General features: G+C 37.6%; 1 protein-coding gene across 2 annotated transcripts in view; it reads left to right on the top strand.

Moving 5' to 3' along the window:
• Positions 1-24,740, top strand: part of LOC124555073 (glutamate receptor ionotropic, kainate 2-like) — a 512,372-nt gene that overhangs the window by 225,932 nt on the left and 261,700 nt on the right. For both annotated transcript variants that reach the window (XM_047128860.1, XM_047128861.1), the window contains exon 5: positions 19,030-19,187. In XM_047128860.1, the coding sequence (XP_046984816.1) occupies positions 19,030-19,187 (158 nt within the window). The remainder of the gene's footprint in view (positions 1-19,029; positions 19,188-24,740) is intronic.

Genomic DNA, 24,740 nt, shown 5'->3' on the forward strand with positions numbered 1-24,740 from the left:
CTGTATGTTTATAATCAGTTTGTTCTCGTTGAACCATTTGCTGAGTGACGACATAAGCGGTTTAATATTTTGGTTGTGGTCCTCTGTATCAGTACCCGTTATTAGTATACTTGTGTCATCGGCAAATAGTGTGGTATGTCCTGTAGCAAGCTTCGTGCTTATATCATCAATGTATAGCAGAAACAGTATGGGTCCCAGGATTGAGCCTTGTGGCACACCATATCTAATGGGCATTGTGTCTGAGGAGTGGACAGTAGATCGATGCGTGGTTGTATTCTTTTTTTCAAAATTAATTTCAACTTTTTGAAATCTGTTTGACAGGTAACATTCTAACCATTTGTTTGCAATTCCTCTTATACCCTTATTTGCTAACTTCTTAAGGAGTATGGTATGGTCAATTACATCAAAGGCTTTGGATAAATCTAAAAAGATACCAGTAGTGATTTCCTTATTATCCAGTGCTTTTAAGGTTTTGTTGAGATACTCATAAATAGCTGTGGTAGTTGTCTTTTGCTTTCTAAATCCATGCTGGTGTTTTGTCAATAAGGATAGTTTATTAGTAAAGTCTTCCAATCTAGTGTAAAATAATTTTTCAAATATTTTTTAGAATGAGCTGCGTTGTGCTATGGGCCTGTAATTGGCTACATCATTTTTAGAGCCCTTTTTGTGAAGTGGGGTAATTTTAGAAGTCTTTAGTAAGTCAGGGAAAACTCCATTTGTAAAGGATGCATTTATTATGTGGGCTAGGGGTTCTACAATGGATTCTCCACATTTCTTTACAATTAAATCACGAATGTTGTCACTACCACTGAGTACTTATTCTTTAGTCCTTTTATAGCTGTAAGTACTTCAGTATTGGAGACTTTGTGAAGAAACATTGATGCCTGTACTGGTATGGTTTCTATTAGTGTTTGGTGTTGAGTATTTGGTCTGTAGCAGTTGTTCTTTATCAGGTTTTCTGCTATTTTGCTAAAATAGTCATTAAAACCATTTACTATTTTTTGGGGATCTGATGTGACTTCATCATTTAGGTTTAGTTTTAATGTTTTGTTTATAACCTACTGCTTACTGTATGTTTCATTTTTTACAACTGTCCACAAGCCTTTCCTTTTATTGTTAGATTCCTTTATAAATTTATCATTGTATAATTTTTTTGCTTGTTGGATAACTTTTCTGTAGATTACAAAATAGGTCTTACAATATGACCTAAACTGATCATCGACGTCATGGTGTTTCATGTGATTTTTTAAGTCACGCTTCTTTTGGCTGGAAATCCTTATCCCTTTTGTTACCCATGAGTTTGTGTGTTTGTTTCCGATTTTCCTGGATTTCAGTGGAAATGCAGTATTGAAGTGGTGGAGAAATGTTTCATGGAAGGAATTAAATATGTGGTTTACATCATTTTCTTTATAGACCTCTGCCCAGTTTTCAGCCATTAACAGATAGTTAAAAAGCCTTACATTATCATCATTAAATTGCCTTTGCATTTTGGTTATTGTGGGAAATTGTCCTATGTAATTTAAATTCGCTGTTAGTATTTGGGATTCATGGTCACTGTAACCTGTGCTGATGACTTCGATTGAGTGGTGTAGTTTGTCTGCGTTTATGAAAATCTGATCTAGAGCTGTTTTTGAATTTTTTGTGATCCTGGTTGGTGTGTTTACAGTTGGGGATAGGTTGAATGAATTTGTAATATTCAACAATTCATCTTTGTTTTTTCCAGATGTGAGGAAGTCAATATTAAAGTCTCCACTTATTAATAGATTTTTGTTTAGTGAGTGAATTTTTGTGAGTAGTGCTTCGAGGGAGTGTTTGAAGGTTTGGATGTTCCCATCAGGGGCTCTATATACATTCAGTATCAATAGGTTATAGTCTGTTAAGATAATTAAGGAGAATTCAAAGTAATTCAAAGTCTGTTTCTATTTGCATATTATTGTACTTTGTGAGGATTTTGTATCTTAAATATTTTTTGACATAGATTGCTGTACCACCTCCCTTACTTTTGTTCCGACAAGAATAACCAGCTAGAGTAAATTCGCCAAGTGGCATTTTTAAAATTTTGTCTTCTGTTAACCAGTGTTCAGTAATACAGAGAACATCTAAGTGTGGCTTTGTTTTTAGGAAGAGATCTATTTCTAGTAACTTATTAAACATTGACTGCACATTATGGTGTAATATTTTAAAGGATAATAGTGACTGTTTCCCAATGGAATGATTTTTGACACCACTCACTGGGTTTTCTTGTAGTTTTGGTTCATGAAGATTTTGCTCTGCACCTGTTTTCCTTTGGTTTGCTGCTAGCAGGGAGCTACTGGTGTTCTTGCCCATAAAAATCCTGGCTGTAGGCTGGAGGTCTGCGTTTTCATGTTGAAGATCTTGTCACAATTTCCAGTGGTACTGATTTGGAGTGTGGCTGCACATATTTTGCTGTTTCCACTTGGATGTCGTGGGCTGACTGATTTGTGGCACTTGACGAGATATTTGCATAGGATGTTGGTGGTGACTTAGTGCTGACTGTGGATACCTTCTTCTTTTCTAAAACTGTTTCTGGTGTTTTTCTTGATGACCCTGACTGCATATTCACTTTTGTTGTTGTTACTGATGGCTCTTCAGCTCCTGGTGTTGCTGTTGGTTCAGCTGCAGTATTGCTCATTCTTCTGAGATTGTCCACCAAATTAGCTTCATTTGACCACAAATATGTTTGATGTCCTGGTGTAACACGTTTTATGGCACTTCTTGTTACCAGTGGGCTTTTGATGGCATTCAGCAGATTAACACACAGTTTCTTTTTCCCATTTTTATGTAAGTGAAACCCATGCCTGGTCAAGTCTTTCCGTTGGAGGAAGCTATTTACATCTAAAACTCTGATGTGTTCACTGTAAGATGCCTTCTGCATCAAGTAACTGTTCATTTGGTAGATTTTGCAGTTTTCATTTGGCATGTCATATCTATACAGTATTGTACATAGAATTAGTTGTGTGTGCCTAGTTTTTGCGATCGTTTCATCTAGTGATGTCATAAAACCACATTTTGATCCATTAATATCATTTGCACCAGCTAAGATGACAACATAATCATTTTGTCGTAGACTAGACGTTTTGTTTTGTATATTGCATGTTGTTTCTTTGAATATAGCATTTGGCTTTATCAAAGATGTAAATTTAAAGCTGGTTGTTGAAATTTCGTTCAGTACTTTTGCACAGTTCCTACTGTGACTATCTGAAAGTAACAGTACCTGTTTTTTGTTATTTGTAAGCTGACTCATGTTCGTGTTTGTTTTCAACTTACTGCAGTCATTTTCCTTAACCATTTTTAAATTACACGAGAAGTGTTCAGAAGCACTTTGTAGGTTACCTGTATTTACTGTTTCACATTTTTCATATTCACTCTTACCTTTGTTTACTGTTTCACATTTTTCATGTTCACTCTTCTTCAATGGAGCGTCATTTCTTTTGTTAGTACAAATATTTAAAACAACATCACTGTACAAATTTTGAACTTTTTCCTTATGTGGCGGTTCCAAAATATGTACATTACATCTAGCAAAAACTCAAATTGTACAGTGGCATAGATTTACTAATCATTACATTATGAAAAAAGAATAGAGTCACCATCACATAACTTAGTTACTTCTCAAATCAAAGTTAAGGGAATGAAAGTTTTACCAACTCATTGCTTTACTTGTCCACTTAACTCTTGAGTACTACTCTCATTCAACCAGAAAATTAAATCCACACAAAATCATAAAATGTTACCAAATAGTTGACCTGTCAGAATATTCAAATCACTCTGGCACTACAGTTATCAGTTTATTACAAAAATTACTTTTCTTCATTCCAATATTACCACTTTAATTTCATAATTCCTCAGAACACAAATAGAAGATTTCAGATAACCTATAATCCAATAATGTAGCATTGTATGACTTGTACCATACTAAAATATTGCCCTTTTGTTTAAGCTCTCATTCCCAGCTGCAGTGTCATGATTTGCACAATATACACAGTACCCAAGGTTGCCTAGTTCGGAAATCGATCATCAATATAGTTACACCACATTTGTTTGTATACAGTTATCTTTTTCCTTACTCAATCATGTCTGTCAGCTCCATTATTTTATGTACGTTTCTTATCTTGTTAGCTAGTGGAGTGCATTCTCAAAAAATATCCCTTCTGCAGAGAGAGGCTCCCTAACCATTAAGACCCTAACATTATTCATTATTATATTATTTCATTGTTCCCTCATTCTCTAATAAATAAAAACCTGCTCTGCTTGTATAATGCAAAATTGATTCTACTGAAAAACACTCTGCAGTAACAGGATAAGGCAAAACTTAACTCTCATTACTGATCAGCCAAAATTATCACTTAGAAAAACTATTATTTCATTGTATTCCATGAAATTGCTTGAGATTCTGTGCTGTAGGGTGATGTACATACAAATTTAGCTTATTCCTTCCACACACATTACTCCAAGCACGTATGTTCAAAGTTTTATTTCCTTAATGTTATAAGAGGCTGTACCATGACACACTTACATAGGTAGATAGTTATCTCCATATACTGATTGCACTGAAGACAAACACTTCTATTGTACCACAATTAATATTAAGACCTAATATTCAAGATGGTTTTCACTGCATATTGCCTCTGCTGCAGCACCAAATTATATAGATTTCACACGAGCTGATTACTTCAGGTGTTAGCTATATTTTTCAGATAAATTGCTCATTCTACTCTACATATGCTGACACCTTTCATTTTCTCTTTACCTTACATCTTTGTTTGACAGAAATTCTGTAACCACAACATCAATTTACCTTCATCATATTTCATAAAACCAGAATAAACACAGTATCTCATAGATTTTTCCCAAATACCACTGCTGTTGTTTTTTATATATATTGCCTGTCTTCCATCATCTTATGATTCCATTACTTATCACTAACAGAACATAATATACATAGATAACACTGGAGGAAACTTTTCTAAAATATTCCTATATTAAAGTATGCTGCTGGATAAAATCACATGAAAGTCAAAGATAGAATGTTTGTGATTCAATTATAAACTACAGATAGGATAGGAAAAGAGATTGACTGCCTCAGGAAACACAAAGATGAGAACAACAGCTGGGGTAAGTATTATTGCTACATAATTGAATCCAACACAGAATTTTGAACCCCATACTTGCTTGCAGTTCTTATTTCTGGTTCAATGCACACTCCATTCTCCTAACAAAATCAATACTGCCCAAGCTCAAAAACATTTTAAACTGTTGTGGATTGAGATTCAAACATCTAATCGGTGACACATAGGGTTTTAGGTCAGTAATATTCTTTGTTAATCCAAAATCGTGTTAGTCTTTGTGCAACCTAAATCATCAGAGTTGTCATTGGCAATGCATACCACTCTGAAAGGACCATGATACACATGCAAAAACTACTTTATCTCATCATTTACTTTGCTAAATTTTTCTTTGGTTTTGATAAGAACAAGGTAACTCAAAGCCTTATGATTAGAATACACTGTGGTCTTATATCAAAGCAACTAGTACTTAAACTTTTGAAATCCGAAAACAATAGCCAAAGCCTCTAATTATGAAATGTAATTGTTCTTTTCATGTGGCTGTAATGTTCTACTAGCAAAAGCAATAGTTTTGTGTTCAACCCCAATCTCAGTAGGTACTAATTGGAAAATTTCCATCCCCAAATCACAAGAACTTGCATCAGTACTCATACAAAATGGCAGTGAAAAATTTGAATGTCATAACATCTCACTATTTACTAATTATTTTTTCAGACTCTGAAAAGCTTCTTCATACTCTTCTGTCCAATTCCATACCACATTCTTTTACAACAAATTACGAAGGCAATGACAGTTTAATGACTGATCTGATAAGAACTTTTGGTAGAAGCCAAAGAAGCCAAACATAGCTTATAGATCCTGCTTGTTCTTGAAGGGTGGGAAATCCACAGTAGCAGCAAGCTTTTCTTCATCAGGCTGTATACCTTCCTCATTAATCCTGCGACCCAAAAATTAGATTTCCTTCTTTCAAAATTCAGATTTACTTAATTTTAGTTTCATACCTCCCCTATACATGGCACTCAGTACATCATTCAGAATCTTACAGTGCTTGAACCATTCTGCACTCGCTACTAGGATATCGTCTACATAGACTGTGATTTCATTGGTTAATATCTCATCTAGCACCTTTTCAATAGATCTGAAAACACACACACAGCCAAGTTCAGATCAAAAGGCACCACACAGTATTGGTAACACTTAACTTCATGTAAAAATGCTGTACATAGCCTAGATTCCTTGGCCAAACTGATATTCCAATAGCTACAAGTCACATCAAAAGAAGTCAGAAACTTACATCCATTGAACTTTTGCAAAATTTCATCCATGTTAGCTGGTCTGTCACTCTCCTCTACTATGATTTCATTTAACTTCCTGGCATCCAGAACCAACATGACATCACTGCTCGTCTTTTTTACAACCACAAGTGGGTTAGTATACCTGCTGGTTGACCTTTCGATAATCCTCGATGAGACCATATTTTGAATTTCTTTTCTCACAGCTTCCTTTTTTGAAAATGGAATAATATAAGGCTTCTTGAAAAACAGTTCATGATCCTTAAACTTCAATTTGCACTCAAAAATCTTTTACCAAACCTGGCCTGTCTGAAAATGCTGTACAGTTGCTCAGGAGAATACCTTTTAATTCCCCCCTTTGACTATTAGTAATATCTTCAATATCCTCAACTCTCTTTATTATTTCCCACCTTACTCTCTCCTCCTCTTCTTCCTCAGTAACCTGCCCAGTGGTTAAAACTCATAATGGCAAATCTAATTCAATTTGCATGCATTTGTCCATACCTTCCAAAAACGATAGTTCATACTTAATTCCGTTGCATTTGAAACTAAACTTACCACTAGCAAAATTAATATTTACACACCATTTGAAGAAGAAATTAGTCCCAAGTATTAAACCAATGTTGAGATTTTGAATCACCAAGAAATTGCACTCCAACAGCTGTCCTGCCAATACCAATGTTAATAGTAGCCTCTGGCTTCACACTCTTTGATAGCTTACCACTAGCACCAATAACAGCTGTCCTGCCAATTCCAAAGTTAATAGTAGCTCTCACTTCACACTCTTTGATAGCTTATCAGTAGCACCAATAATTTTTATTCCAGAAACATTCATCACTACTCTACCCTCTGTGTTCTTAATAGATTAAAAAAATGCCTGTGAAATGCCATTCACATCATTACCACTGTCTGGTAAACACTTAACATGTTTACCTTGTACTCCTGCTGTTATTACACAGTGTTGCACTTCCTTTCTGCTTACCATGTGATATTCTTCATACACCAGATCCTCAGTAATCCTTTCCCTAGAAAACCTATCATCCTGCTTACCAAAACAATTATAAGACACGGTCAAATGACAGATAACATGGTCCTCTTCCTCATTACTGTTATAAATGACAGATAACATGGTCCTCTTCCTCATTACTGTTATAACCTTTAATCACCAATAATTGCATGGATATTCAAACACACTCACTTAGAAACAATAGCTGGTTACATGATAACAACTCAGTAACTCTTATTCGACTGCCGCGCCGTGACATGCGGCCGGCGCCGTTCGTAGCTAGGTGGCGCTCTCGCACTCAGCCGAGTTGCGGAGCGCCTCTATCACCGTTTGCGCATACTGTCATGGCGGCATTGTTAAATGTCATGGCACTGTCACAACAATTACCACTTTCATTAAACTCTAACTCCTCATTAGGCCTAATATTATCCTCCTTTATTCTTTCTGTACTTAACACATTGCCATCATTAGTGATGATAAATTCATATTCCTCATTCTCATCACTACTGGATTTGTCACCACTATCATCATTACAACTACTGTCAGAATCAGACCCACTGTCACCTTCATGGTCATCAAATACTTGGCTAATTAGGTGATTCTTGTTTTCAGTATTAGACCACAAAGCAGATCTCCTGAATTCCTTATGTTCTCTTAAAAACGTATCATCCACTTTGACACATTGGATGTTCTGAGCAAAAGCAACATACTCTGTTTCATCACTTAACTTTATTATAGTAACTTCTTCCTCCCTTTTTACATGATAAACATTGCTATATACACCATCATTCGACATCTCTCTAGAATTAGAATTTACACTCGTCTTACTACTATCATTTACATTACCCTTACCTGTCATTACAGCACATTTAAATACACATGGCTCTTCATCAGTATCTACTCTAGTGTGAGCCAAATCTGGAGCATTATCTAGTTTGAATGGTTTGATCCAAAATTACCATCTTCTCCTCCATTTCTTTTCCTTGAAATTCTCCTGCCATTTCTGTGCCCATTCTGGTTATCCTCCACCCAACCATTCCTTGAATTTCTACTATAATTAGTTCTGTTCATCCTATTTACCTGAAACTCTCTCCCTGGTTGATTATTATCATCAAAATTCCTCCTACGATCTTCCACTGAGGACTTCAGCTTCTCCACTTTATCAACATAATTAAAAATATCACCAATATTCCCCCAGGGGCAGGTATAAGCAATTCTCTAACTTTCTGAGGCAAATAAGTTTCTTAACCCATAATTATTGATTCACCACTTAGCTCTTTGTCCATATATTCCAGTATGCTTATCCAAAACTGACAGAAACCATTAACAGTGCCCTTCCTAGGGTCAGATCTCTCTCCTCCACAAAATACACTCAAAATTCTCTGCTGCTTCTCTTTGAACAAATACTCATCTAAAAATGCTTTCTTAAAGCTATGCCACGAATCACAACCATCAGCTACCAGAGCTGCCCCTCCATAAGCATCCCCGATCAAAAAACCTCTCACAAATTACGTTTTCTCTTTGCCATTGCCTGTTTCAGGCAAATCATTAAATTCCCTAATGAAATCCAATGGATGCACTTCCCTGTATAGTTCAAAATTATTAAATTTCTTATAACTAACAAATGAAGGACTGTTTGGAATACTACACACACTATGCTTTAGATTTTGTACCTCTTCTACCTTTTTCTCCATTTCAGCCAATTCTGAATCTACATTTTTGTTTACTTTTACCAGTTTTCCTCTTCCACTACTGCACACTTCATTTCTACTTCCATTTCTAAATCATTTTTAATCTGATTGATTTGGTTCTCAAGTTTAACTCTATTCTCTGCACAAAATTTCCTGGCTGCTTTGAATTCCTATTTACACTGTTTCTTGGAAGCCTCCACCCTCCTACTATACCATCACAAAGTTTCTTTCACTCTTCTACACATTTACTACTCATTAATGTCAATTTCGCATTAATATTCTGTACTACTTTCTTTATCTTTTCAGCACAACCTTTCACTACCACCTCAGTTTCTTATTTAATACTGGAAGATTATAGCTGACTATCTTAATTTCCTTCTTAATTTCTTTCTCTAGTTCATCCTTTAAGCGAGCCTTGTCAGTTTTAATCCTATCAGTTTTATTTTCCACTCTAGTAATGTCTTTTTTCATTCTACTGATGTTTTTTTTCATACTATTTTCCACCCTGCTTCTGTCGTCTTTTGTACCCAAACTACTCATAATTTGCCTTAATATTGCTTCCAACTCACTGTCTGCCATAAACGTTTGCCTTTGCTGACATTCACTACTAGGATCTCCTGCCTCAGCCTTAACTATTTCACCCATTTCACTACTGTTTTCATCCATTTCTCTCACAACAACACACAGTGTAGATGATGCTATTATCATCTCATCCACAATAGGACTTTCATCCCCATCACTGAAAGTTACATTCATCCTTGAGTTATAACCACTATTGTCTACCAGATCAGTCCCCATTAAGTTTTCTGATCATTTAAAATCTTAACCTCTACCGCTTTGTTATCAATCACATCACTCCACTGTTGTCCATTCTCCCCATCACACTGACTTGTTGGTTAACACCACTCATTATGTATTGCTTAATATGAAACAGCTGTTGCTATGAATTACCTTATTTTTATTCACTTGTCTCCTGCTGCTGCAAGCTGTAATTCTGTCAGTGTGGCATGTTGTTTATCCTGGTCAGCTGTGCCCACCTGCATGCTAGTTTTCTGCTCCTGTACTCAATGGCTGCTTCCACAGAACCCACTTGCTGATTGGCTGCTGTCATACTCTGTTACTGTGGCCACGAAACCCATGCACTGATTGGCTGTTGTAAATTTTTTTGTTTATGTGTTTATTTAGGTGTTATTGGTTTGCTGTTGCTGTTGTTAGGTATGGATATGATGATGAAATATAACAGTGCTATGTTGTGGTTGTATATGGGGGAGGACATATTGTTTGTTATTAAATTCCTTCAGCTATTTGGACTGATTGCTGAGATTGTGAAGTGTAGTGGGTGTGAGTGTGTATGGGGGGAGGGGCGAGGGGGACGAGGGGGGTGATGGGGGGAGGTGGCTGACCAAGTTTGCACTTCTAGAATTTGTTGATGATAAGTAATTGGTTTTTGGGTCTGTTTGTCTTGAGTTGCAATTTTTGTGTATTTATGGTGTATTGATTGTATTTTAATTCATGTAGTGTTGTTTGATTTTTGGGTTTTTGAGGTGATATGGTTTGGATTTTATTTTCATAGTTGAAGGTGTTGGTTTTTTGGTATCAATAGTTGTGGTTGACCAATATAGGCCAATGGAAATGCTCAATTCGAATTTTCGTAGCTTTAGTTGTAGGTATTGGTGATTTGGTGTTGTCAGCTATGTTTGATGTATATAGGTCAAGGAAATGTCTGAATCCAATTTTTGTAGTTTTAGTTGTAAATGATGGTTTTTTGGTATTGTCAGCTATGGTTGATGTATATAGCTCATGGGAAATGTCTGATTCTAATTTTCATTGTAGGCGTTGGTGTTTTGGTATCGTCAGCTGTGGTTGACCTATATAGGTCAAGAAAAATGTCCGATTCCAATTTTCGGAGTTGTAGGTGTTGTTTTTGTGGTATTGACAGCTGAGGTTGAGCTATGTAGGCCAAGGAAAGTGTTTGATTCCTGCAGATTTTGTTGGTGTAGCAGAATGTTGTGAATTTTTTTTGGTCACTTTGTGTGTTTTGAATCGTGGTGTACTTTTTTTTTTTTTTTTTTACTTGTCCCCATTCTAAAACCTCCACTTTCCCTCTGTTGTCACTTCAGTTTGATTGTATTTTTGGAGGGAGATGTTACTGTCTTATTTATATGCATTTTCATTTTTTTCTCGTGTCTATGTAGTGACTGGCTATTTCCGCCATATTGATGATGGCATGGGACAAAGTTCGCGTGTCATTGTTTATTGTGTCCAAATACAATAGTCCTCACCCGAAAGGGCATCATATGTGTTGTTCACCTGCTTTATTTTGTCGTTTATAGTCCTCAGTGTTGATGTACAGCATTGTTATACTGCCTGAAAAATGGGGGGTGGAAGTTCATCACTGAATACTGTAAATAATGTAGCTGACAGTTGCACAATTGTGTTTCACAATTCTTTACTTTTACTATTCACAACTCTCCAATATTACCAGTTCGCTATTGGTAAATGTTGATAAGCCTCGTTAATAGGTTGCATGCAAACATCAGCATACTGCTACAATAGTTTGCTGTTGAACACCTATGAGCAGTAATAACCTAACCACACAGTTCATAGTTCTTGCAGAATAGTATGGTAACTGTGACACTAGTTCTCAAAAAAAAATTGAACAGACATTGTCATTCATTGTTTTAACAGATGGACTATTCCACTTGTTATAACCTTTAATCACTAATAAATTGCGTGGATATACAAACGTAGAAACAATAGCTGGTTACATGCTACCAATTCCGTATCGGTCATTCGACTGCCGTGCCGTGACATGCGGCCGGCGCCGTTCGTAGCTAGGTGGCGCTCCCGCGCTCAGCCGAGTTGCGGAGCGCCTCTATCGCCGTTTGCGCGTACTGACGTGGCGGCACTATTAAATGTCGTGGCACTGTCACAACACTTTTCCCCCCTTGAAAAAAAACACTCACTTCCTGGGAGACACGGACAGCACGGAGACATCCATGGCCTCTTGGGAGGCCCTGAGAAGATCCCGCGGAGAAACACCAGAGTACGGTCGAAAATGTCCATGACGGAAGCCCGTGCGTGGAACATGCCTCCTGGATGAGATGATGGGTGAAAACTCCGGAGCAGCATCCATAGGTGTCGTGGACCTGTGGGTGTGCTCCAGCGAGATGGGTCCCGGAGAAGGCGGCGTCGCGACTGGGGCCGGTTCCAGCGTACTCGGAAGCAGTAGCGACGTCGGCGGCAGCAACACGCACGGGAGATCGGCAGCAGCGACAGGACTGGCTTCTCGGGCTGGTGGAGGCAAAGGAAGGGGCGGTGGCACCGGCGTGGCCACCACTCGTGGGCGCATCTGGTCATAATGGCGAACAACCATGCCATCGTCCGTACGTATTTCACAAAGCCGGCAGCCGCGAAGAGCCTTGACCACCCCTGGAATCCATTTAGGGCGAGATCTATACCCTCGTGCCCACACATCGGCGCCCACCGAGAATTTTCCCGCACGAGGGGACACAGTACAAGGCCTGACAGGGTGAAGCAGGTGCAGTAGAGGGCGCAGTTGCCGGCCATGCAAGAGTTCAGCAGGTCTGCGATCACCCAGAGGCGTGAAGCGATAAGAACTCAGAAAATGCAACAGAGCGTCATCTGGGGAAAAATCACTAAGGAATTTTTTCATTTGGCTTTTGAAAATGCGGAAAAGGCGCCCGACCTCCCCATTCGATTGCGGCTGGAAGGGCGGTGCTGTAACATGACGAATCCCGTGTCCAGTACAAAAATCACGGAAGGCCTGCGAAGAGAACTGAGGGCCATTGTCCGTGACGATCGTGGATGGAAGACCTTCTAGCGCAAAGATTTTGGACAAAGCCAGTGTCGTCGCTGCAGTGGTGGGCGACGCATATCGAACGACAAACGGAAACTTCAAGAAGGTGTCAATCAACAGCAGCCAATAAGTGCCGAGGAAGGGGCCGGTAAAGTCAGCGTGCACCCGTTCCCATGGCTGCACTGGGTCAGGCCACGGAGAGGGCATTGTACGGGGTGCAACCAGTTGTTGAGCACACTGACCACACACAGCGACCATGTGGGCGATGTCTGAATCAATGCCGGGCCAATAAACGTGCCTGTGGGCCAGGGACTTAGTCCGAGAAATCCCCCAATGGCCTTCATGCAACAGTTTGAGAACATTTTTGCGAAGAGAGGCTGGCACCACGACCCGTGGAGATGCGCCATCCGTGGCCAGAAGAACAACACCATCACGAACAGACAGACGAAGGCACAAGGCATGTTAGTTGCAAAGGGGATCTGATGCCCGGCCCTTGGTCCTGTCCAGCCAACCCCGTTGAATAAAATTGATCACCTGACACAGGGCCGGGTCCCGCGCAGTAGCCGACATGACCTGCGAACCTGTAAGCAGAAAACCCTCGACCGCATGACGTTCTGCCTCATCAATGTGGAAACAGAGTAGTTCATCTCGATTGAAAACCGGTTCAGGGCCCATCGGCAAACGCGACAACGCGTCAGCGTTGGCGTGCTGGGCCGTGGGGTGATAGTGAGTCTCATAGTGAAAACGAGACAAGTATAAGGCCCAATGTTGCAGGCGGTGAGCTGCCTTATCCAGAAGCGACGGCCTCGTCATAAGGAGGGAACGGAGGCGGAGAAGAGGAAGACAGACGATGAGTAAGCGACGTCAACAACGCCTGAATAGCAGCTGTCAGCTGTGTTTGTTGTTCAATGAGTGCTTGCATAAGCTGTTCCATGTCTGCCCTGACACGAACACACAAATCCACAACGCAGGAACAAAAATATCCCATCCTTGTCGCCAAAAAGTGTTATAATCTTTAATCACTTATAAATTGCGTGGATATACAAACGTAGAAACAATAGCTGGTTACATGCTACCAATTCCGTATTGGTCATTCGACTGCCGTGCCGTGACATGCGGCCGGCTCCGTTCGTAGCTAGGTGGCACTCCCACGCTCAGCCGAATTGCGGAGCGCCTCTATCGCCGTTTGCGCATACTGACATGGCGGCACTATTAAATGTCGTGGCACTGTCACAACACCACTGTTAAGTTGATGCATTGTTGTTACTTTAACCAATACATAAGTCCTGTCTGAAAACTGGCTGTGGACTGACTGTGTTGGGCACCCAAAATTGGTTATTTATATATTCTCACAATAATAGGCACTGAAACTATACATTGTTCAATGTTTAAGTTATAGAAATTACAATTAAAGCATAACTCATAAATTAACTAAATACATCAAAATTCCTTCTTTTTACCATTTTCTTTTACCACAAATATTATGCCAAATTATTTGTTTGAATAAAGAAATTAATAGATATATTTATACATACAATTGTTTTGACAAACCTGTTAATTATTTTGGAATTAACTAATGGCTGGCTTTGCTAATATGTTTTTGAATAGAGCCAAATAAATACTTTAAGAATCCTGGTAGTTCTTCTTCCAAACCTTTATTATTAATACAGAATCTGTACTTGTTTTTAAGTCAACAATAGAATGAGTAGAATTTAAGTCATGGGACAATTACTGATTTCATACTGTAACAAAAGTATTAACTAGGAATGGTCAAAATAAATTAGAGAATTTGTTACATACACAAAATTAAGCACAAAATTAGACCTGGTGCTATATTCCTTAAGACTGAGGGCCAAACTTTCTCTTTTATGGAAATGCAGATTGTACTCATGCATGTTAATTGTAATTAGGCAAAATGAAAATAAAATGAATTTAACATGGCAGATGCCAAAGTCGGAGAGGAAGTAATGAGATACCATCTTGCTTCGGCACAATTTGTCCAGACAACACTTAAAACCTGCAGCCTAAAGTACTTGAAAAAGCATTTAAAGGTTAATGATATGTTCCTCTGGTGTACATCCTGATACCACAATATTGTCCAAGTAATTAGAACAGAATGGAACTTTAAGGTAGGTTGTTCTAAATAGCATAGGAATATGGCAGGTCCAGAAGTGCTGCCAAAGGGTAAGCACAATAATTGGAACAACCCTAAATGTGTGTTGATCACAAACACTTCCTGAGACCCTTCATGTAATGTAATATGCAAATGTGCATCACCTAAATCAATTTTTGATAAATACTGGCCTGCACCAAGCCTGTCCATTATTTTGCTAGGACAAGGCAATGGATAAGTATCAATTATTGTTTGTGGTTTCACAGTAGATTTAAAGTCAGCACAAAGACGAAGTTTTCCAGAAGGTTTTGGTAAGATTACTAAGGGAGAAGCCCATTGAGTAACCTGAACTGGAGCAATAAGACCATTTTCTTGCCATTCTTTAAGTTTACCTGCTGTTTTATTTCAAAGTGCATGAGGGACAGTACACTACTGAAAGAACTTAGGTTACGCATTGTCCTTCATTGTAACATGCACCACAAAATAATTTGCTCTGCCAAGCACTTCAGAAAATATATTACGAAACTCCTCAATCAAATGAGTAATGCTGTCTTTTGGGTTGAAAGCAGAAACAGAAAATACATTGTCCTGAATACAAGGACCAAACCAATCAAATGTATCTAACCCAAAGTATTTTCAGTTCCATGAATGCAAAACTGTAAATGTCACTGTTCTGGTGTGAGTCTGGAATGTGGCAGGCAAACTACATGTACCAAGCGCTGGAATGTCCTGAGCATTATATGCATTAAGTTGCGTGCAAGATTTTGTTAACTGTGGTGGGCCCAACTATGCACAAGTGGGACAGTTAAGCAATGTAATGGATGCACCAGAGTATAACTGAAGTTGCACATGGTTGCAATGACTAAGCTCACAAAGAGTTTGTTTGACTGTCATTACATAGTGCTTGGGCAGGGTGAAGGCACATCCTGAATATGATCTTTATGAGTAGTGGTTGCCAGTTTAGAAAAATTGTATTCACTAGGTGAGAAAGCGATCCATGCTTATGAGAGCAAATGTGGGTACAGCTCTTTTTCTGTCACAAACACACACACTGTACATGACCCGTCTTTCCACAAGCAAAGCAAGTCACGTTCTGTGGAGGGCAGTGTTGTCTTTTATCTGTGGAAAAGCTGCAGGGACATGATTTCACAGCAGACACATGTGTTGAAACTTGTTTACTCTGTCTGTGGCATCATGGTCTGTTTGCACCATTTTGAATGTTTCTCCAGTCAGTTGACAGTTGATGATTGGAGAGACAACATAACAGTTACAGGCAGTCTTTCTAGACCACTTACATTGGCTACTGATGCATCATAGATATAGACTGTGATAACCCCTTCAGCATCAACTGAGGCTTGAAGATGGTGCACTGAAGTGCTCAAACTGGTGGCAACACAATAAATGACATCTTAAGAAAGGCTGTAGGTGTTTCATTTTATTACAAAATGTTCAAAGATTCTGATCAGTAGAATAGATGACAAGTAACTCTTTTCATTACAGCAACTTCATTCATAAAAGCGGTGTTTGACAGGTTGATTTAATTTATGTGTCGAGCTAAAAGTGGAGCCTTTAGAGAGGACTAAAAATTTTATAGGTTAGAGGATTGTCTAATTTGTTTTTGGTTGCTAGTGGGTGGGATATGAATATTCTAGAGATGTGGCACAGATGAAGTAGGTGAGTAAGACAAGGGCTAGTGACTTTGAGTGGTTGATAAGAAGTACTGGTAGGGGCTGTTGGAATTATGGCGTATAATCATATTTTTAGACAGCACTATGATGTTAATAGGTTGGAAAATTTCTTAAGATAGCATTGTGAAGTTTGGTGTAGTTACTGGATGGCTTGACATTTTTGTCAGGGTGCTTACACCTACTCCTCATGTCATATATCTCTTTTGATATAAACAATTACGACATAGCAGTAAGCTCCAATAGTGTGGGAAATGTATGGCTTTGAGCATAGCTTGCTATCATCAATGGGGGTGGTCGTACACCATTGCTTTATAACCAAACACAACATAATAATGTTTATACCAAAACCTTATACTAGCAGTGAAACATTAACAAATAATTTAATAAAAGATGTACTGAGATTGGATCTGTTGGTTGAAACCCCAAAGGATAATAATATTTCTCAAAACAGATTGATTTTTAACTTTGATATAAATCTCTTTTATTTTTCAGGAAAGTACAATATGTGCAAAAGACAGCCACATACGAATAACTCATTGAATAATTGTTCTGTATCTATCAGCATTGCAAAATTTGAAATTACACTGTGTAAACGTAGCATTTACACCCAGCAGCAATGCACTAAGACATAAAGTAGAAGTTGTGCAATATGAAAATAACATCCACACCATACACACAACCAATAACTTTACTGACTCCAGAAAAAAAAAACAAGGCAAAAATATCTCACAGAAACTCCAGATGCAAGATGACATATAAAGACCACAATCCCTGTTCTGTATGCTTATTTAAAGGTTTGGTCACATGACTGCTCTTCGATTCAGTGCAGAGGCTTTCATCCTGACTACCAGTCATAAGTTTCGCTATAATTTCACATAAATACTAAATATAATAAATAAAGCATACAGAAATCTTTACAGTCATTTAGCAACCTCTTAATAAACCCACTCATTCATTGTTTCAACAATTTTAAACAAATCTAAAACATATAAATTTCCACATCCGGAACTCGAGTCATAACACTAACTTGATCTACTTTATAAATCACAACTGTAGTTAAATACACATCAAAAGTTATTGGAATATTAAATAATAAAACTCACTTGATAAGATCATTTGTGCCTGGAAGATTCCGTAACAACTGAGAAGAAGTGTCACTTACAAGAATATCCATGCCATTACTGTCTCTGCTGCAACAGCCTTTAAGCCTTTTATCAATGTATGACCAATACCCAAATGTAAATTGGCACCATCAATTATTTTGTGCAGCAAATTCTGGGTTTTACACACTTTGTGCGCATTCTGCTTAATACAATGTGATCGATTTTAATAACTATTAAAATGCCTAAGTTTTCTTGATTCTTCCTCTAAACAAAATAACTTAGTTCATCATTGGCAACTCCAATCATTATGGCATACATGCATCTCACTCTCTTAGTAGTACAGTAGTTCAGACACTGGACTTCCATTAAGAGGAACGAGGTTCGCATCCCAGTGTGATGTTTCTTGTTTAGTTCTTCAGTTGTTCTCCAGATCACTTCATGCAGTTCTCAGGAAGCTTCCTTCAACAAGACAGTGGTTGATTTTACTCACCAATCTTGTACAATCTGAGGTAGAACTATGTCTCTAATAATATTAATATTTAGAGTACATTGCCTTCTGCCATTCTATGCTGCCATCTCCGTCAATAGCTTGTATGTATCACCTTTCCTTTTCTCTCCTTTTTTCCTGTCTTCTTTTTTCATCTCTCCTGGTGCCATTTCATGGCCTGCCTCTGTTTTCTTTCCTATACTTGGATCTTTTGAACTCCTGTCAGTGCCCTTTATTGTGACATTTTCCTATCCATTCCTGTAAAGTACTTATCTTCTCCCCTCACCTCCCTACTTCCTCATGTGTTTCTACTCAAATGTGGAAGAGAAAAGAAAGGAAATTAAGCAGCTGAAAGAATCCCTGATTCTATCACTTCATTGATCTAGCTTTGTGATGTCACCTATGGGGTAAGAAGTTAGTAAAGTGTAGATCCGTCTTAGAGTTTTATGTTATCTATCCTAGAATTTTTTTCATTTTATTAGGCAGTTACCTTTTTTGTTTTAACAGCACATTTTCATTTTTTCCACAAATTCTCATTTTTATTAAACATTACAAGAAAAAATATGTAAAGATTTTGAATTTTAAAATGAATGTATTCATTCTTTTGTAGCAGAAATGTGAAAACATACATGTTACTTGCAGTATATCCATTGCAATAACACATATTTAAAATAATTATTTTTATAAATTAATTTAACCTGAAAATAAAATAATTCATGAGTCCCATCCATATGATATTTAGGTGTACGCAGATTTAGTTAAGGCATGGAAATGGAAGAGCTTCACTATCCTATTCGAAAGTGATGAAGGGCTCATCAGACTCAGTTATGTACTGAAGATGTATGGCCCAAAGGACTTCACAGTGACAGTTCGTCATCTAAATGATTCTTCCAATTACAGGTAAGTTTCTGGAGAAGATCTTTCACTAATATTCATTAAAAAAAGTCACTCTACTAGCACATTACCAAAATGTAAATCTTACATGCTGGACTTTTCTAACAAAAATTTCAAATAACTTAGTTTCCTTATAAGTTTTGATTAAGAAAAGTAATTGTATTTTCCACAGTGAAGAAATAAATGATTGATGATGTTTTACATTTTATTTGCTCTAACTTTTTAATTTACTGATGATAACTTGAATTAAAAACTATTGAAACAGAGATGACTTTAACATTGTTGACATAGATACTTAATTTACACATTTTCAGAGCTGAAAAATGGTATTTGTGAAAGTTTGACCAAATCCTCATAGGAAGAAGGTATAATCAGACACTCAGTATGTTATTTCAAAGTAGAAGCTAGTTCCACATATAAACTTCAGTTTCTATTTTCCTATAACTAGTTGTTAAGAAAAACATTTACTCACAAAAGAAAACCACTACATGAATTTATATAAACCCAACTTTCTGTTTACATAAAATCTATTGTCAAGGGGACTGTCAATGTATGAAAGAAGAAAAAGAAATGAAGTAGTTACTGAATTACCAAATAGTTCATGAACGAATTTGCTTAAAGGTCATTTTATCATTTCGATTTTTTTACTTTCAAATAATGTAAAGAATATGGTGCCCTCATGATAGGTTATATCAATATGATCATTGCACATGGAATATCAGATAAGTATTGATGTTTCAGACAGATATTTTGTCATCATATGAGCTATTTTAAGCTGCATACATCTTTTCTGATATTTTCTATGAAACATCATCTAATGAACATTAGAAAATAGCTTTCTTGATCAACATCCTCGATCACATTGAACAGTTTTGTATGTATTGTGAACGTAGGTAGTTATAGACATATATAATAATAATATTAATAATAAAGATTTTATTGTCTTTAGGCCATTACAGCAATTGACAACGTCAAATGAAGTTACAATTTATAATACAGTGTGATAAGGTATTGACTACTGAAATATTTTAGCTTATATTACAATAAATGTACAGTGGGTCATCTGTTGGATTACTGCATTTTACAGTTGAAGAATTCATTGATATCATAGAACAGGTGGGCAATAAACCATTCATGCAGTCTTTCTTTGAATGTATGTTCAGGAAGATCCTGTATGGCATGTGGCAGCTTATTAAATAGCTTGTGCCCTGTGACTTCATAGCTATTTATTGATTTTGATAGTCTGTGGTAAGGCGTGTATATGTGTTTGATGCTTCTTGTGTTGTAACAATGTACATTTTCTCTACGTTTCACATCTTGTAGGTTCTTCTTCGTAAAGATTAAGAAATTGTACATATAGAGGTTTATTACAGTCATAATGTTTTGTTTAGTAAATAAGGGTTTGCAGTGAGCCTTATGTGAAGAATTTGTAATTATCCTAATGGCTTTCTTCTGCAATAATAGGATGTCATGTATATGACTACAGTTACCCCTCAAGATAATGCCATAGGATATTATACTCTGGAAAAATGCAAAATAAGATGATCTGATGTATGTTTCAGGTACACAATTTCTGAGTTGTCTTAATAAATAAATTACTCTAGATAGTTTACTACTAATATAGTTTACATGTTGGCCCCAGCATAACTTTTCGTCTAAATAAACTCCCAGGAATTTAACAGAACTAGGGTCATCAGATAGTGGCTTGTCTCTTAGAGTGAAGATTATCTGCTGAGTTTTATTTTCATTTAGCAGGAAACTATTTGCTCTGAACCAATATGCTGCATGAGTGAGTGTATTTTCAGCACAGGTTTTAAGATCATTAAGACTGTTACTGCTATGGAGAAAAGTCATTTCATCTGCATACAATACAGTGGTGGATCTAATAAACGAGGGGAGGTCATTGATCATTATCAGAAACAGGAAGGGCCCCAGTACAGATCCTTGAGGCACACCTACTTTAACATTTTCTATGTTTGACATTTCCTTACCAACACAAACTACCTGTTTACGGTTGTTGAGATAAGCTTTTAATAGTCTGAGACTGTTTTCTTTGATGCCGTAGAATTCTAGTTTCTCTAGTAGTGGCATGTGCTCAACACAGTCGAAGGCCTTGCTTAGGTCACAGAATGAGACCTGAGCAAAGTCTTTGTTCTCAAAAACTTTGAGGATGTAACTGACTACCGTGCTGATTGCATCAATGGTCGACAGATTCTTCCTAAACCCGTATTGTGTAGCATTAATTATTCCTAGATTCTCAAAGTGAGATGATAATTGTTGGTACATGATGCATTCTATTACCTTGGAGAATGTGGGTACTATTGAAATAGGCCTGTAGCTAGATGGAGAGTCTTATCTCCCTTTTTGTATACTGGGACGATCCTAGACAGTTTTAACTCATCAGGAAAATATCCCTCAAGTAAGCACTTGTTTATGCAATGGGTTAAGGGGTAGAGAATGCAGTCACACACTTTTTTTAGCAGGTTGGATGATATGCCATATATATCTAAGCTATCAGATGATTTCAGTTGTTTTATGACCCCTTGTACATATCTAGGCGATACTTCGGAGAAGGTTACCATGCTTGTATTTAGTGACTGTCTACCCCAATTTTGGGAGAGTAACTCTGATGGACTAATGTCTGGTTTGATAATTGCGTCTCCTATTTCTTTCACTGAATTAATAAAAAACTCATTGAGTGTTTGTGGTGGGATAACAATTTTGTCTTTTTTAGTATCTCTGGCAGCACTGTTAATTACTTTCCAAGCAGTTTTGCATTTATTGGTGGAATTAATTATGCTGTTGGCATTGTAGGTTTTTTTGGCTTGCAGGATGGCTTTTTTGTATTCATTCCTGCATTCCACATAGGCTGATTTGGCACAGCCAGACTTCATACTACTGTATATGTTGTACAGTAACAAAACTCGTTTCTTTAGATCTGTCAGCTGTTTAGTGTACCATATATTTTGTCTGTTTTGAGATCTGGATTTGTGGCTGCTGTCCATTATTTTGATTTTCTTTATGGGAATACTATGGTTAAATAGGGTCAAGAATGCATTAAAAAACCTATCAAATATTATTTTGGCTGGCAGATCATTACTTGATGTGTAATGTCCATCGACACTACAATGGCCAAACCAGTCTCTGTCAGCAAGGGAATTACGAAATGTTTTAATTTTATCCTCAGTTATGGGTCTGGTAATCACAACTGTTGGGACAGGTCTGTTTGCATTGCTCCTATTGAGGGGAATTTTACTTGCATAATTTAGAGATACGGAGTCATGGTCAGAGAATGGGAACATTACAACTTCGCATGTGTTTTCAGTGGTCTTGAAGTTTACAAAGATGTTATCTAAACATGCTTTGTTTCTTGTGGGCCTGTTATTAACATGATGTAAATTGTATTGTCTTAGCAAGTTTTCCAGATCTGCAACACTACCCTTACGTTTAGTAACATCAAAATCAGCATTCAAATCACCTCCTATTGCAATATCATAATGTAGCCATTTGATATTACTTAATTCACTCAATAGCATGTCCATTTTTTCTAAAAATATGTTAATGCTTCCCTTTGGTGATCTGTACATGGATACTACTATTAGCTTATGACTATTAATGATTATACCCGTAACTTCAAAGTGCTGTTCATCACACAAGGAATTTAGGTCTAGTTTGGTTATTGTACAATTGAGTGACTGGTTGGAATAAATTGCCACACCACCTCTAATGTGCTTTTTCCTACAGTAGCTATTTACTATACTAAAATTGTCAAATTTGGCAACTGCAAGTTCATTCTCATTAGCCCAGTGTTCACTCAGACAAAAAATATCAAACTGGTTATCAAGTCCAAACTCATTTATGATAAGTTCTTTATCTTTCAGTCCTTGAACGTTAAGGTAACATATTTTAAGATCCATGCTCTTATTGCTAACACACTGAACACTATGGTGATTGGTTTTCAAACGTTTTTCAGGGCTTATCTTTTGGATTTCTGCCTCTTGTTGCCTTTTACTAAAAAATTGTTCACTTGGAGTGGTAGCACATCTACTGTTGTATACCTACTCTTCCCTCCTTGTGATGATATTGTAGATGAAGCTGCTACTAGAGGAATTGATGTAACTGCTGTTATGGTGTCTGGAGGCTCTGTTGTGGCATCTGGTGACTGAGGAGATAAGGTGGTTGCTTCTTCTTCTGCTGCTGTTGAATCTTGCTGGTGAAGCGTGATAGGTACTGCTGCTGCTGCTGCTGTAGGCATTGTTCTGGCAACTGGTGACAGTGGAGATTTGGATGTTGCTTCATCTTCTGCTGCTGTTGAATCCTGTTGATGAAGTGTGGTAGGTATTGCTGCTGCAGCATTTGTTATGTGTGTAGGTACAATTGCTGCTTCCACCTCTACTTCTACTGCTGCAATAGAAGTAACCATTTCTTCAGGCTCTGCTTGCGTCAAGCAAGGAACTGGAAGAGCGGCAATTACTTCTTGGTTGTCAGGTGCTTTCAGTATCATTCTGATGTTTTGGCACAGAATCTTCTTGCCTCTGTTATTAAGGTGCATGCCATGTCTCGTGTAACAGTCTCTTTGCAAGGAGTCCATACTTATAAAATATGCATTTTGGTAGGCCCTGCAAATCTTTGAGTATTGCCTGTTTGCTTTCATGATTTTCACGTTCACACATGACCATTCCGAAAGGTCATGCCTATGTGGAATTGCGACTACAAAAACTGATTTCTCTCCTGTTGAATTTAGTATTGCTTTAAGGTTTCATGTTGCACTGTGGAGGTCGTTTTTATATACATTATTGGCTCCTGCTATGACGACAATATGACGATCATTTTCAGTTTCTATGTTTCTAACGAGTTCTTGGATGGGTGCACCTGGTTTGACAATACTAGTTGCTTGTATACAATGACTGTAACGTAGTATTTTTGCGATCTCACGTCCATGGCTATCAGAGAATATCTTCACTTTGAGTTTGTCTTCACGTTTATTGCGGAAGTTTCTGCTCATGTGCTTGTCACTATATAGATTCGGCGTGTTGTTGTCGTCACAGTTTTCCGTGGATTCCACATTTATATCTGAATCTAGTGCATGAAAACGGTTTTTTGTTACCACAGTAATTCTACAGTCACTGAGTTTCACACGACCAACCCTTTTTGGCCTAGTAAACATATGTTACCTTGTTGTTTCTGCCTTTAGGCCTATATCCACTTCAGAGCACTCGTTTATTGTAGGTAGGACACTGAAACTGCTTTTATTGCCGCGGTTCATTCCATTCGTTGTATTTATCACCTTTTCGCTTCTTTCTTCCGTGATCATGCTAGTCCTGTGCTCCCAGTTCCGTGTTTTACTTGCTTTGGCGATCGGGATATTACGCGGCTTTTTCAGTTCGGCATTTTCATTTTCTAAATGCGCAATGTCCCGCCTTAGTACATCTACAATTAATTGCAGGCTTGATACACGTTCAGTTACCTTCACTATTTCACTGTTATAATTTATGTATGTTCCGTTTTTCACCACACAACTATAACTTTTGTTCACTTTCTCACTATAAACAACTGTAC

The sequence above is a fragment of the Schistocerca americana genome, chromosome X (assembly GCF_021461395.2).
Source record: "Schistocerca americana isolate TAMUIC-IGC-003095 chromosome X, iqSchAmer2.1, whole genome shotgun sequence".
NCBI classification, from domain to species: domain Eukaryota; kingdom Metazoa; phylum Arthropoda; class Insecta; order Orthoptera; family Acrididae; genus Schistocerca; species Schistocerca americana.